The sequence below is a fragment of the Panthera tigris genome, chromosome D1 (assembly GCF_018350195.1).
Source record: "Panthera tigris isolate Pti1 chromosome D1, P.tigris_Pti1_mat1.1, whole genome shotgun sequence".
Taxonomy (NCBI): domain Eukaryota; kingdom Metazoa; phylum Chordata; class Mammalia; order Carnivora; family Felidae; genus Panthera; species Panthera tigris.
This window is the reverse complement of record NC_056669.1, coordinates 16,489,811-16,503,042: the sequence shown is the minus strand read 5'-3', so window position 1 is coordinate 16,503,042 and position 13,232 is coordinate 16,489,811. Positions and strand designations below refer to the sequence as shown.

At 55.3% G+C, this 13,232-nt stretch overlaps 1 protein-coding gene across 8 annotated transcripts; it reads left to right on the top strand.

Moving 5' to 3' along the window:
* The first annotated feature begins 239 nt into the window (after positions 1-239).
* Positions 240-11,943, top strand: HYOU1 (hypoxia up-regulated 1). 8 transcript variants are annotated; one of them, XM_042958631.1, is made up of 26 exons: positions 240-362; positions 1,225-1,322; positions 1,538-1,631; positions 1,810-1,888; positions 2,041-2,195; positions 2,289-2,365; positions 2,663-2,844; positions 3,071-3,186; positions 4,416-4,608; positions 4,799-4,933; positions 5,091-5,173; positions 5,272-5,404; positions 5,559-5,746; positions 5,947-6,085; positions 6,807-6,867; positions 7,022-7,101; positions 7,505-7,690; positions 7,782-7,954; positions 8,121-8,208; positions 8,323-8,445; positions 8,630-8,763; positions 8,889-8,973; positions 9,625-9,865; positions 9,960-10,007; positions 10,261-10,338; positions 10,465-11,943. In XM_042958631.1, the coding sequence occupies exons 2-26, from the start codon at positions 1,232-1,234 to the stop codon at positions 10,527-10,529; spliced, it is 3,027 nt and encodes a 1,008-aa protein (XP_042814565.1). In that variant the 5' UTR covers positions 240-362; positions 1,225-1,231; the 3' UTR covers positions 10,530-11,943. The 8 variants fall into 8 exon arrangements, with proteins under 8 accessions (XP_042814565.1, XP_042814570.1, XP_042814569.1 ...); XM_042958636.1 differs by having other exon boundaries at positions 240-411; positions 10,288-10,338; XM_042958635.1 differs by having other exon boundaries at positions 240-411; positions 10,285-10,338; positions 10,468-11,943.
* Positions 11,944-13,232: the final 1,289 nt, after the last annotated feature.

The window sequence follows — 13,232 nt, the reverse complement described above, 5'->3', positions numbered from 1 at the left end:
TCCCGGAACGCACCGGGGCGCGCGCCAGGCCCCATGACGTGGCCCAATCCCGAGCCGGCGTCGGCCGTTTCCCACCCACAACTGGCGGACTGGCCCCCTCGGCAGCCTCCGGACTGAAGCCGGCGACGGAGGAGGGGGCGGGCCTAGGACGTGGCCCAATGGGAGCGCGCGCCGCGGCGATGGGGGCGGGGCCCGGCGCGCGGCGCAGGGCCGGGCGGCCGAGGCTCCAATGAGCGCGCGCCGCGTCCGGGGCCGGCTGGTGCGCGAGACGCCGCGGAGAGATTGGTGGCTAATGTAACAGTTTGCAAACCGAGGGGAGTTGTGAAGGGCGCGGGCTTGGGGGCGCCCTGCCGGCCTCGTGGGTACGTCCGCCGCCGCGTTTGTCCCAGAGCTGGGGCCGCAGGAGCGCAGGCAAGCGGTAACGGGGTTGGGGATGGCGATGGGAGCCGGCCACCCCTCCTAGGAGAGGCAACGTGCTAGCTCCGGGGGCGGGTCGGTAGCGGGAGCAAGGGCCGCACGGACGCCGGTGCGCTTGACCCCGCAGCTCGGTCCCGGGGCGCCCCCACGCTTTAGGGGAGGGCCGGGCCGCGTTTCCGGTGGTGGGAGCCGCCGCCTTCGCCAGGTGACGCTTAGGTGAACTCGGGGGACTCGGTACCTGCCCGGCTAGGAATCTTACCGTTGCAGGCGCGGCGTCTGTGTAGGCAGCGGGGCGGGGGGTTGGGATGGAGAACGGGCGGCGGGCGGGACAACCCGAAAGGATACCGAGGAGGAGACAGGCCCTTCTAACATCCCAGCCTCCTCCAACGTCACCACTTCTCAGTTCCCGTCCAGGCCCGGCCTGGCTTTCCCCGCCAGCGGGAGAGCTCCAGGTGTAGGGAGGCAGTTGAGCTCTGGGTGGGGATCCCTGGCCGCACCCCAGGTGTCTAACAGCAGGGGCAGTGCTAGGGTGAGCCAGTTACAGCCTATGCCGTGGACGGAAGGCTCTGGTCTCCTTTCTCCTGTCCCGGTACCTTTCCTGGTTAGGGATGTGGTGGATGGAGTCCAGGACCCTTTGTGTGATTAGAGTGCTGGGTCCTTATCAGGAGGGCGGGGAGGGGGATGTAGGCCCCTTTGCCCCCTGGTGAGGGTGGAGTATGAATCTTAAAGCTTCTCTGTTCTGGGATGAGTTTCTGTCTTCTTCACTCAGGGCATCCGGTTACAAGTGTTGTTTTTCTCCTCCCTCAGAGGCACAATGGCAGCCACCGTCAGGAGGCAGAGGCCAAGGAGACTAGCCTGTTGGGCCTTGATGGCTGTGCTCTTGGCAGATCTGTTGGCACTGAGTGGTATGTACCCCAGTAGTGGGCTCAAAAGAAGAATTGATGAATGAACTATGGTGGGAAGGGAGGCTTTTAGTTGGAAGTTGGACTCTTGAGTTGCTGAACCTAGGGTTTTATCTTTGCTATCTTTCCTTCTCTTTGGAGGGTGAAGTGCTTTGGTTAGAGGGGACTCGGGAGTGTTGGGGAACAGGGGGTAATCAACAAATCTCTTTCTTTTTCAGACACGCTGGCAGTGATGTCTGTGGACCTGGGCAGCGAGTCCATGAAGGTGGCCATCGTCAAACCCGGAGTGCCCATGGAAATTGTCTTGAACAAGTGAGGGCGGCCCCAGTGTCAGGGGTGGGGGAAGAGGGAAGTCTGTGCTCCAAGCCCGAGTGTATTCTTGCTAGGGCCCACAACAGGCTGGTGTCGGAGTGATTGTATTTGGGGTGTTGAGGCTCCTGAATCCACATCCTGCTGTAGGCACCTGGGCCCTGTGTCTCTTTTTTTTCAGGGAATCCCGGAGGAAAACCCCAGTGACTGTGACCCTGAAAGAAAATGAAAGATTCTTTGGAGACAGTGCAGCAAGCATGGTGAGCTAACAGCCCACCCCCTTCCCATAAGCGATGGGCAGAAAAGAGATGTCAGACCCCAGAGCCTGTTCTCTTACCAGCCTCTGATGTGAGAGGTAGGTGATGGTGGACTTGGGAACCTCACGCCATATTCCTTATTTATCTGTTCTCAGGCCATCAAGAATCCAAAGGCGACACTGCGTTACTTCCAGCACCTCTTGGGGAAGCAGGAGGGAAACCCCCATGTGGCCCTTTACAGAGCCCGTTTTCCAGAGCATGAGCTAGGCTTCGACCCACAGAGGCAGACTGTGCACTTCCAGATCAGTCCGTGAGTGTTGTGCTGGGGACAGTGGGCTCAGTGGGCCTCATGGGCTCCTCTGCTCATGGTTGTCCTTGCCTTTAACTCATCCCCTCCCCACAGGCAGCTACAGTTCTCACCTGAGGAGGTACTCGGCATGATCCTCAATTACTCACGTTCCCTGGCTGAAGATTTTGCAGGTGAGCAGCTAAGGTGGGGCCAGCGGTGGCCAGGTTCCCTAGGGTCTCAGTGGGACAGTTTTGCCTCCCAGGGAACAGCCAGCCATATTTGAGGACATCTTTGGTTGTCACAACTGGGGAGCTGCTACTGGCATCTAATGAGCAGAAGCCAGGGATGCTGCCCGAGATCCTACAATGCACAGAATAGCCCCACACAGCAAAGAGTTACTTGGCCCAGAAGGTCACTAGTAGCAAGACTCGGAAAGGGTCGTCTTGAGTATGGAGCTGGTGGGAACCCTGGTCTGTTGCCCTCTGTAGAGCAGCCCATCAAGGATGCAGTGATCACCGTGCCAGCCTTCTTCAATCAGGCCGAGCGCCGAGCTGTGCTGCAGGCGGCTCGCATGGCTGGCCTCAAAGTGCTACAGCTCATCAATGACAACACCGCCACCGCCCTCAGCTACGGCGTCTTCCGCCGGAAAGATATCAACACCACTGCCCAGGTGAGCTGGGGAGGAACTTCTCACCGGACTTGGAGGCTGGCTGGCTGTGACGACGGAGACCGCTTGACTCTGTTTTGCATCTCGTTTGCACGACTAGCCCTTGACAGAATGCAACACCAGGCCCCTCTCGGCTAGCGTTGGGGCTTTTTGGCTTTCAGTGGAGAGTCGATACAGCACCTTGGAGTTAGAGAAGGTTTCCGTGACAGTTGTCTCCATGTCTCCACAGAACGTCATGTTCTATGACATGGGCTCTGGCAGCACCGTGTGCACCATTGTCACCTACCAGACGGTGAAGACTAAGGAGGCGGGGATGCAGCCACAGCTGCAGATCCGGGGAGTGGGGTAAGTGGGTACTTGCTGAGACACCTTCGGGTCGGGGGTTTCTTCTTGGAGGGGCAGCTGCCTCCTTTTCCTGCTCCCTGCACGAACGTTCTCCTGAAGCATCGGTCACTGTAGGGTACCTCTTGGAAGAACCGGGGAAAGATGGAGAGAGAAGGGGACAGTTTGGGAAGATTGAAAGGCAGGGAACTTACCGAGAGCTATTACTTAGGAAATCCGTGGGGCTACCGACCATGCGCAATGTCAGATGCGGTCATTTGCTTGTTCTTGTCACTTTCAGCGTACTTACTGGTGACGTGGTCTGATTTTCTGAGCCGTTCTTTTCTGTGCAGTTCTTCCTCCACCACTCTAGTCCCAGCTTCCATCATCTCTGACCTGCAGGGTTACGATAGAAGGTCTCCCCGTCTTCACTGTGGCCCCCCTCCAGTTCTTTCTCCACGTTGTAGCCAGAAGGTTGTTTTCAAAATGCCAACCTGAGTATAGTCTATTTCTTTAAAAGCCTTCAGTGGCAGGGTGCCTGGGTGGCTTAGTCGGTTGAACATTGGACTCTTGATTTGGCTCTGGAGCCTGCTTAAGATTCTCTCTCTGCCCCTCTCCCCTGCTCTCGCACGTGCCCACATTCTTGCCAGCTTTCTCTTTCAAAGGAAAAAAAAAACTTAGTGGTTCCAGACCTTTATCGTGGCCTGTGAGAGCTCTGACTCCTCCCTTTTGTCTCTACCCAGAGCCTTTGCTTTTTGAGTTCTACCATGCCTGTCCTTTGGAGCTTATTCATTGGGCTGTTTCTCACCTCAGGGTCTTTATGCACACTGTTCCCTCCATCTAGGGTTGTTTGCTCTTCAACCCGTTAACTCCACTCAATCCTGCAGGTTTCAGCTCAGGCATCACATCTCCACAGAACTTTCTATGGCGTCTGTAAATAGGGGGCATTTCCCTCCTACGTCTTCTAACGCTGTTGTCTGTCTCCCTTATAACTCGGGGTGGTTGGCATTTTTTTTCGTGTAATTGTTCGATGCTAGACTGTAAGCTCCTTGACAGCAGGTTCCCTGTCTCTTTGCTGTTAATTGCATCTCCAGAGACAAACAGATAGTCAATGCCCAGTAAGTATGGTGGATTGGATACGCACGTGAACTCCCACTGAGGTGTCAGGCACGTGGGAGGAAGGTGAGGTTCCTAGGTCAATGAAGGGACACTGTGTGTTCCTCACGCTTTTTCTGTCTCTTTTCCCTGGATAGATTTGACCGCACCCTGGGGGGCTTGGAGATGGAACTCCGGCTGCGTGAGCACCTGGCAAGGCTTTTCAACAAGCAGCGGAAGGGCCAGGGAGCTAAGGATGTGCGGGAGAACCCCCGTGCCATGGCCAAGCTGCTACGGGAGGCGAATCGACTCAAAACCGTCCTGAGTGCCAACGCTGATCACATGGCACAGGTGCCCACTCATGGCTGGTCGAGGGCAAATATTCTCCATCCTGAGCTAGGCCCCTTGTGTGCGGTGTGGCCCATCCCTCTTCCCAGGCCTCCTACCATTCTCCCAAAGTCCAATTCCCTCGATTTCTGACCTGCCCCCCCAAAGAGGAGGACCTGGGTGGGCGCTCTGACTTGCCCCATCCTCCTCCTAGATCGAGGGCCTGATGGATGATGTGGACTTCAAGGCGAAAGTGACCCGTGCGGAGTTTGAAGAGTTGTGTGCAGATTTATTTGAGCGGGTGCCCGGGCCTGTGCAGCAGGCCCTCCAGAGTGCCGAAATGAATTTGGTGAGGGGGTAGTGAGATGTGGGCGTGGGGTGGGGGGCATGTGGGATAGAAAGTGGTTAGGTGGCAGGGGGGAGGGGGCGGGAATGTCACCGGATGCGTCGGTGCCGAGGAGGAGGGCTGATGATGTGCCGTTCCATTTCCCATTCTCTGTCTGTAGGATGAGGTTGAGCAGGTGATCCTGGTTGGTGGGGCCACTCGGGTCCCCAAAGTTCAGGAGGTGCTGTTGAAGGCTGTGGGCAAGTGAGTGTGGGTGCTGAGGCATTGGGGCCAGGGCTGCGGAGAGGGCGGCCAGGCTGGGTGCTCCAGAGTAAACGTGCTGAAGCGCAGGACTTTTGCAGGGAGGAACTGGGGAAGAACATCAACGCAGACGAAGCAGCTGCCATGGGGGCTGTATACCAGGCAGCTGCGCTCAGTAAAGCCTTCAAGGTGAAGCCGTTTGTAGTGCGAGATGCGGTGATCTACCCCATCCTGGTGAGTAGGCCTGTCTGATCACCTTACCGAGGGTGGTTTCTCTCGTCTGCCGTAGCCTGTACCCTTGTTTTCTGCCAGTTGACAGTCTCCACGTACCCTTACCCCAGAACCTGCTCTGGCTCTCCAGTGTGCTTCCTCTCTGCCTGCTGTGTAGGTGGAGTTCACAAGGGAGGTGGAGGAGGAGCCTGGGGTTCGCAGCCTGAAGCACAATAAGCGTGTTCTCTTCTCCCGAATGGGGCCCTACCCTCAACGCAAAGTCATCACCTTTAACCGCTACAACCATGACTTTAACTTCCACATCAACTATGGTGACCTGGGCTTCCTGGGGCCCGAGGATCTTCGGTGAGAGGGTGGGGCGAGGTGGGGGCTCCAGAAGGGAGGATCTGGGGCCACGGGGCTGACGGGGAAGCGGGCTGTGCGGTCAGGATTGGGGTGAGCATTTTCTCTGGAGGGCCCAACATTTTGTGCTGGGAGGCCTTGTAGTCAAAGGCTGGAGGCTGGCTGGCTGAGTTCCCTGGACTTGCTCTCTCCTCCCCAACCAGGGTATTTGGCTCCCAGAATTTGACCACAGTGAAGCTGAAAGGTGTGGGTGAGAGCTTCAAGAAGTATCCCGACTACGAGTCCAAGGGCATCAAGGCTCACTTCAACCTGGATGAGAGTGGCGTGCTCAGCCTCATCAGGGTGAGAGCAGAATGAGACCGTGGGTACAGGGCAAGGGTCCAGGCCCCACCAGCCTTTGCAGAGCGGTTCCACCTGGTATTAGAACATGATAAGCGGGAGAGGCTTATGGAGGTGGATAAGTCCTGGCTCTAAACACAGCTAACCAGGGACCTGGTGGGTCAGGGCCTATAAAAAGTTACAGATGTTGTAAATTTCAGGATCTGTAGAATGGCCAAGTAATCCGTTCTCAAAGAATGGTTAGGGGCTGGTGGGGGGGGGGGGGGGCGCCAGGGTTGCTCAGTCAGTTAAGAGTCCCAACTCTTGGTTTCAGCTCATGTCTTGATCTCGTGGTTGTGGGTTCAGGCCCTGTGCTGGGCTCCACGCTGGACATGAAGCCTACTTAAAAAAAAAAAAAAAAAAAAAAAAAAAAAAAGTAGTTCTGGGTGTTAACATCTTTTAGAAGGTACCGTGGGAAATCACGGCCCATTCTGTTGTCAAGTGGAGAAGTGCAAGGCCGTGAGGGAAAGAAGGAGCTATGACCCAGTCCTCAGGAGGGCTCATAATCCAGGGGGGTAGTGATGACTTGATTCAAGATCCCTTAGAAGAAGGCGGGTGAGGGAATAGGCCAGCACCGCCACAGGTCACGTGGATGTGTGTGAGTAGACACCCACTGTGGCAGGACGTTTGTGGGGACGAGGTGGGTTAGCGTGTGCGTCTCGTCACCTCGCATCCCTGTTTCTAGGTGGAGTCTGTGTTTGAGACATTGGTGGAGGACAGCCCAGAGGAGGAATCTACCTTGACCAGTGAGATGAGTGTGTGTGTGTGTGCGTGCGCGTGTATGTGTGAGAGAGGATGTACTTGTGTGCCTTTGGGGGAGGCGGGCAGGCCTTGCCCTTGGGCAAGGAGGTGGTGTCACTGCTGTGGCCCCTTTGAGTCTTTGGGTTTTCTTCCTCCTAGAACTTGGCAACACCATCTCCAGCCTGTTTGGAGGTGGTACCACACCAGACACTAAAGAGAATGGTACAGACACTGTCCAGGTAAGGCCAGCACGGAGCCAGGGGAGCTTGGAGGATGGTGAATGGGGCCGGGTAGTAGCAACAGAGGCAGGGAGGGATTGGGGGCAGGCATTCCAGCTGCCTAGGACTGACTAGACCCCCCCCCCCCCATCCCCGCTTTCCCCGGGCCCTTGCCGAGTGAACCATACCCTCCTCTGGACCCTGAGCTGTCCCTGTGCTCGGGCTCCAGGCCTTCATCTCGAAGCACTGCTCCTCCGACCAGACCGCCTGCCGTAGTCTGCACAGCCTGTGACCCTATGGTCATCTGCCTGTCCCCAGGCTGTGCTGGGAGCAGCAGGCCCCTTCGTAGCAGAGCCTGGGGGATTTGGCGTTGCCCTCTGAGCGATTCATCCATAGGCTCTGCTGGGGACCTCTTGTTTCCCAGGAGGAAGAGGAGAGCCCTGCTGAGGGGAGCAAGGATGAGCCTGGAGAGCAAGCGGAGCTCAGGGAGGAGGCGGAGGCCCCAGTGGAGGACACCTCTCCGCCCCCACCCACTGAGCCGAAGGAGGCTGCGGTCCCTGAGGAAGAAAAGGCCACAGAAAAAGAAAACGAGGAAAAGCCTGAGGCCCAGGTGAGCCAGAGGCAAAGGGAATAGATGCCTGCCTGTGGGGAATAAAAGGACCTGAGCTTCTCCTGACCTCCTCGTTTCTTTCCCCCACCAGAAGCCAAGTGAGAAAAAGGAGGCAGGGTCTGAGGCTGCCCCTCCAGCCCCAGAGGAAGAAAAGAAGCAGAAGCCTGCCCGGAAGCAAAGAATGGTAGAGGAGATTGGGGTGGAGCTGGTGGTTCTGGACCTGCCTGACTTGCCCGAGGATGAGCTGGCCCACTCAGTGCAAAAGTGAGTAGAAACGTGCACGTGTGTGTGTGTGTGTGTGTGTGTGTGTGTGTGAGCATGCACGCACAGGGTGGTAAGGGCAGTGGCACCCATGGGAGGGAGAGCTGTCTGCCCCAGGGTCTGAGGTCAACATGCTCTCTCCCTCGTGCTTGCTTCTGTCATCCCACAGACTTCAAGACTTGACGTCCCGAGACCTAGAGAAGCAGGAACGGGAAAAGGCTGCCAACAGCTTGGAAGCTTTTATCTTTGAGACCCAGGTTGGTGGGCTGGGAGACCCAGCTGCCCCGGGACCTGTGTCTGAGGAGGGTCTGCCTCTGTGAGCCCTGCTCTTGGGGTTCGGTGCATGCTTGGGCCCGTGTGCACCTCTCTAGGACAAACTGTACCAACCCGAGTACCAGGAAGTGTCCACAGAGGAGCAGCGCGAGGAGATCTCTGGGAAACTCGGCGCTGCCTCCGCCTGGCTGGAGGACGAGGGCTTTGGGGCCACCACAGTGGTAAGCGGCTTCCCAGGACGTGGTGGGTGGGATGGGAGCCCTCGCTTTGCTCTTTACAGGCAGAAGGTCGGAGAAGGTGAGGAGAGCTGGGGTGTGAGGCCAGGAGAAGGACGCGGGGCCGGCTTCAGGGCCAGCCTCTCATCCCTTCAACCCCCTCTGCCCACTCCCGCCCTGCATCCGTCAGATGCTGAAGGAGAAGCTGACTGAGCTGAGGAAGCTATGCCACGGGTTGTTTTTTCGGGTAGAAGAGCGCAAGAAGTGGCCTGAACGGCTGGCTGCCCTTGATAATCTCCTCAACCATTCCAGCATGTTCCTCAAGTGAGCAGCCCCTTCGATTTTCTTCCTTATTCGGTCCTGCCAAACCTGGAAGTCCATCAGCTTCCCATGCCCACACCCCAGATCCCTCTCTCCCCTGGGCTCACCGTCTCCTTCCTGGCTTACAGGGGCGCCCGGCTCATCCCAGAGATGGAGCAGATCTTCACTGAGGTGGAGATGACAACGTTAGAGAAAGTCATCAACGAGACCTGGGTAATCAATCCCTGCATGAACACTTACTGGGATGCTCCCCTGGCAAGGTGTGCTATGCTGGGCAGAGAGGAGATGCCGAGAAACCGGGGTTCAGCAGCTACTGCTGCCTCCTGGCCCGGCAGCTAATCGGGAAGGCGGAAGGCATTTACATTTGAGGCCACGTCTGATTAGCCCCAAGCAAGGGTCACGGCCATGAGTTTTGTCAGACTGCAGGAGCAGCAGAGCCCATCCCTCTGAGGTTAGAGCAGCTGCTCCAAGCAGCTGGGGCTTGAGCTGCGCTCAGAAGGTGAGCCAGGGAAGACTTGTCACGGGAGGCCGAAACTCTTCCTTTTGGGTGTGTGGAGAGTGATATTGAGCCAGAGCTCAGAAGTGGAGAGACCAGGGAATAATCAATCAAGAGCTTCAGCTGTAGTTGGTCCCTAGTATTGTAGGCCACAGACATGGCTACGAGTTTGGGACTCCTTTGTGGGGAGCCTCAGGTGCCGTTCTGAAGAGTCTGCTTACCATCGTGGGGCTGACGGCCAGGAGTAGTGGAGTGGTTTGCCATCTGAGGGAAGAGCCTGGGGCCGGTCTGGGGTGTATTTCATCCGGGCCAGAGATAACCTACCCTCTCCAGGGCTAGCTCTGAGCCTGTCCTGGGCTCACCCACAGGCCTGGAAGAATGCGACCGTGGCCGAGCAGGCCAAGCTTCCCGCCACAGAGAAACCCGTGTTGCTCTCAAAAGACATCGAGGCCAAGATGATGGCCCTGGACCGTGAGGTGCAGTATCTGCTCAACAAGGCCAAGTTTACCAAGCCCCGGCCCCGGCCCAAGGACAAGAATGCAACCCGGGCAGAGCCTCCCCTCAATGCCAGTGCCAGTGACCAAGCAGAGAAGGTCATCCCTCCACCAGGTGAGGGCAGGGTGCCTGGCTCCAGGTGCCACTGGGCGGGAAGAAGGCCTCCTTTCCCTCCGGGGACTACATTTTACCCCTGGTTTTCCTCCAGGCCAGACTGAAGATGCAAAGCCCATTTCAGAACCTGAGAAAGAGACTGGTGAGTTGAAGAAAGTGATTGGGAATATGGATATTGCTAAGCCTAGGGGTCGGCAGACTTGCAGGCACAGCCTGTTTCTAGAAGGTCCACAAGCTGTGAACAGCCCTTACGTTTTTAGGTTCTTACATATCCACACAAGCATGTCTGTGCAAAGAAGCCGGGTGTAGCCCACAACCCCTAAAACATTCACCATCTGTCTTTTTCTAGAAAAAGTTTGCCAACCCTTTCATTAGTCCCTTCCTCCCTTCTGCAGAGGCTAACCTCTTCCTCCCAAAAGCAGGATCTGAACAGGCAGACACCGAACCTCTGGAGTTAGAAGGTCCTGGAGCAGGTGAGCATGGGGCTGGGGGCACCCGGGAAGCCTAGTAGGGCCCAGCGGGGAGGATCTGCCCGGAACGGGGCCAGTTACCTTTGTCTCACCTGCTGCTGGCATTCCTTCGCTCTTCCCCACTCCCAGCAGAACCGGAACAGAAGGAGCAGCCGACAGGACAGAAGCGGACTTTGAAGAATGATGAATTATAACCAACCCCCCAGCTCCCCTTTCACCCCTCCCCCTTCTCCTACCTCCTCTATTTATTAAACATCGAGGGTCGGGGGAGGGGTTGCTCCTGCCTTCAGCGGCTTCGGTTCCTTTTCTCTCACCTTGATTGGAGGTGTGGAGAAGGGGGAGGAAGGGACAGCTCACCAGTTCCTTCGGCAGTGGTTCTGTGGTAAAAACTGAAATTGTTTCATTTCCCAGTCCCACCCCTGGTTCCTTACCCATCCAGGCCCTCATTTGGGGAAAATCACTATTATGTCTTAATTCTTTGCCTGTGGGTGGGTGAGGGATTGGCTGTTGATGGGGTCGATGGACCTGGCAGGTGGGCGAGGGATGCCCTGGGCTATTAGAGAGTCTCCAGTCTTCTCTGTCCTCCTCCCTGCTTCCCTCTTCCACTACCAAGTCCGCCCCTACAGGGGCCAGTGTCTACAGAGCCTTGGTTACCAGGTCTGGTTTCTGAGTGCCTATCTATGCTCTTTCCTCCTCCAAGGTCTTGTCTTTCCCTAAAAGGCCCCATCCCCGGTGACGACTCTTCCCCTGGTTTCCTTGGCTTCCGGTTGTGAGTAAGGCAGCCGTCTGCCTCTTGCCCCAGCCTTTCCATCTGGACTGGCTGCAGTAAAGCTAGATCCATCCCCACCCGCGGTGGCCAGAGTAGGCAGCAAGAACGTGAAGAAGGGAAGCCAGCCGCCTCTGTGGGAGAGACGTCTGAAAACCCGGGAGCTCCCACTTAAGGCCTCTCAGACACAGGAAAGCGTGCCGAGTGGCCAGGGTGGGATGCCAGCATCCTGCGAGCACTGTCGGAGTCTGCATCTTCCCTGTTCCTGTCCCTCCGTGTCCCTGTGACTCCTGGCCCTCTCTGCTCTCCTGTCTTCTGCCCTCCTAGATACGGCCTTTCCCTGGTCCCTTGGCCCCCTGGGCTGACCAAAATGTGCTTTCTACTGTGAGCCCCTATCCCAAGACCCCGGGAGAAGGAGAGACCATGGCGTGAATGTAAAAATGCCACCTCGCCCTCTTGGAGGCAGGCCGTGTGGGTGAAGGAAGAGGGTGTGGGCTGGCCTGCCTTTCTTGCATTGCTCTGCTAAGATGGAGGCTCTTTACCCATCATGCCGATGTTGGGGAGCCTGTCCTCCAGTGTTCGTCTGGAGCAGGAGCCACAGCGCCACCCGGCTCCCAGGGCAGGGGGGAACCTGGTTGTGTCTGTCCTTTGTCTTTTTTCCTTTTTTTTTTTTTTTTTTTTTTTTGCCACATTGGCAGATATGAGACTTAAGGGTCCCACCCCATCCTGTATGTTTGAGTTCTTTCACTAGCGGTTGAGGCTGGTTGGACAGGTTTGAGTCAAATTGTACTTTGGTCCATTGTTAATTGAGAAACTGTTTCAATAAAATATTCTTTTCTACAGTTTTTGTGCTATGGTTTTTAAAATGTTTGTTCCCTGGGGCAGCGTGGTGGCTCAGTTGGGTTAAGCATCCGACTCTTGATTTTGGCTCAAGTCATGATCCCAGGGTCAGGAGTTCGAGCCCCAGGTTGGGCTCCTTGCTGAGCATGGAGCCTGGTGCACTTGCTTGCTCTCTCTAAAAACAAATGTCTCCTGTGTATGAACAATACATGTTTATTATAGAAAATTTGGACGCTAGAAGTTTGAATCTTAAAATTACGTATCCTGCTACCGCCAAAATACATTTTGGACTTAGTTGAGATTCGTATATGTAAGTTGTTTTTTCATGAGAACACAATTGTGGTTTTATTTTTCTCTTGACCTTTGGACCCCTATGTCCCAGGCATTTTTAGGTGACTACCATTTTTTAAGATAACAACCCCATTTTGCAAGTAAGAAATTGACAGTTCACGGGAGACGGCCCAGCTGGCTCAGTCAGTGGAGCATGCGACTGTTAATCTCAGGGTTGTGAGTTCATGCCCCACATTGGGTGTGGAGCCTACTTAAAAAAGAAAATGAAATTGACAGTTCAGAGGTCTCGGTAATGGATCCAAGGAATCAGAGGTGGTAAGTGCCTCGGCTAGGTTTGAATTTAAGGCTGACCCATTAGCACTCGCTGTTAACTGCTCTGATACGAGAATGTGTTACTAAAGTCACCACTCAGCACCGTTAATTTGGGTTATCAGTGGTGATGGAACCATATTTTGCCAAAGGAAGATCATTCTAGTCCTTAATCGCATGTCTAAGAAGCTGAATAAATAATGGGAAGATTATGTTTTTCTCTAAAGTTTGAACAGGTCAGACATGTTTTAAAGCCTGAAGGTTTTTATTTTTTAAAATAGACTTTCTTAGAGCAGTTATGGGTTCACAGCGAAATTGAGCAAGAAATACAGAGACTTCCCATATACTCCGGCTCCACACATGCACAGCCTCCCCCACTATCAACATCCCCCGCCAAAGTAATACAGTCATACTAACGTATGACCCGATGTTGATTATTGTCATCACCCGAAGTATAGTTTACATTAGGGTTCACTAATGCACTAATGTTGACATTGTACATTCTTTGTAATTTGGACAAATCTATAATGACATGTGCCCACCATTACATGTCATACAGAGTAGATTCACTGTCCAAAAAAATCTATGCTCTATTGGTCCATCCCTCCTGCCACTTGTAACTCCTGGCAACCACAGATCTTTTTGCTGTCTCCCTAGTTTTGCCTTTCCCGGAATGTCGTGTAGTCGGAGT

Excerpts from the sequence above, each read along its gene's own strand:
- HYOU1 (XM_042958631.1), top strand. The coding sequence starts at position 1,232 with ATGGCAGCCACCGTCAGGAGGCAGAGGCCAAGGAGACTAGCCTGTTGG. Across the intron at positions 2,366-2,662 it reads CCTGGCTGAAGATTTTGCAG|AGCAGCCCATCAAGGATGCA; the intron begins GTGAGCAGCTAA and ends TGCCCTCTGTAG. Across the intron at positions 8,446-8,629 it reads GCTTTGGGGCCACCACAGTG|ATGCTGAAGGAGAAGCTGAC; the intron begins GTAAGCGGCTTC and ends TGCATCCGTCAG.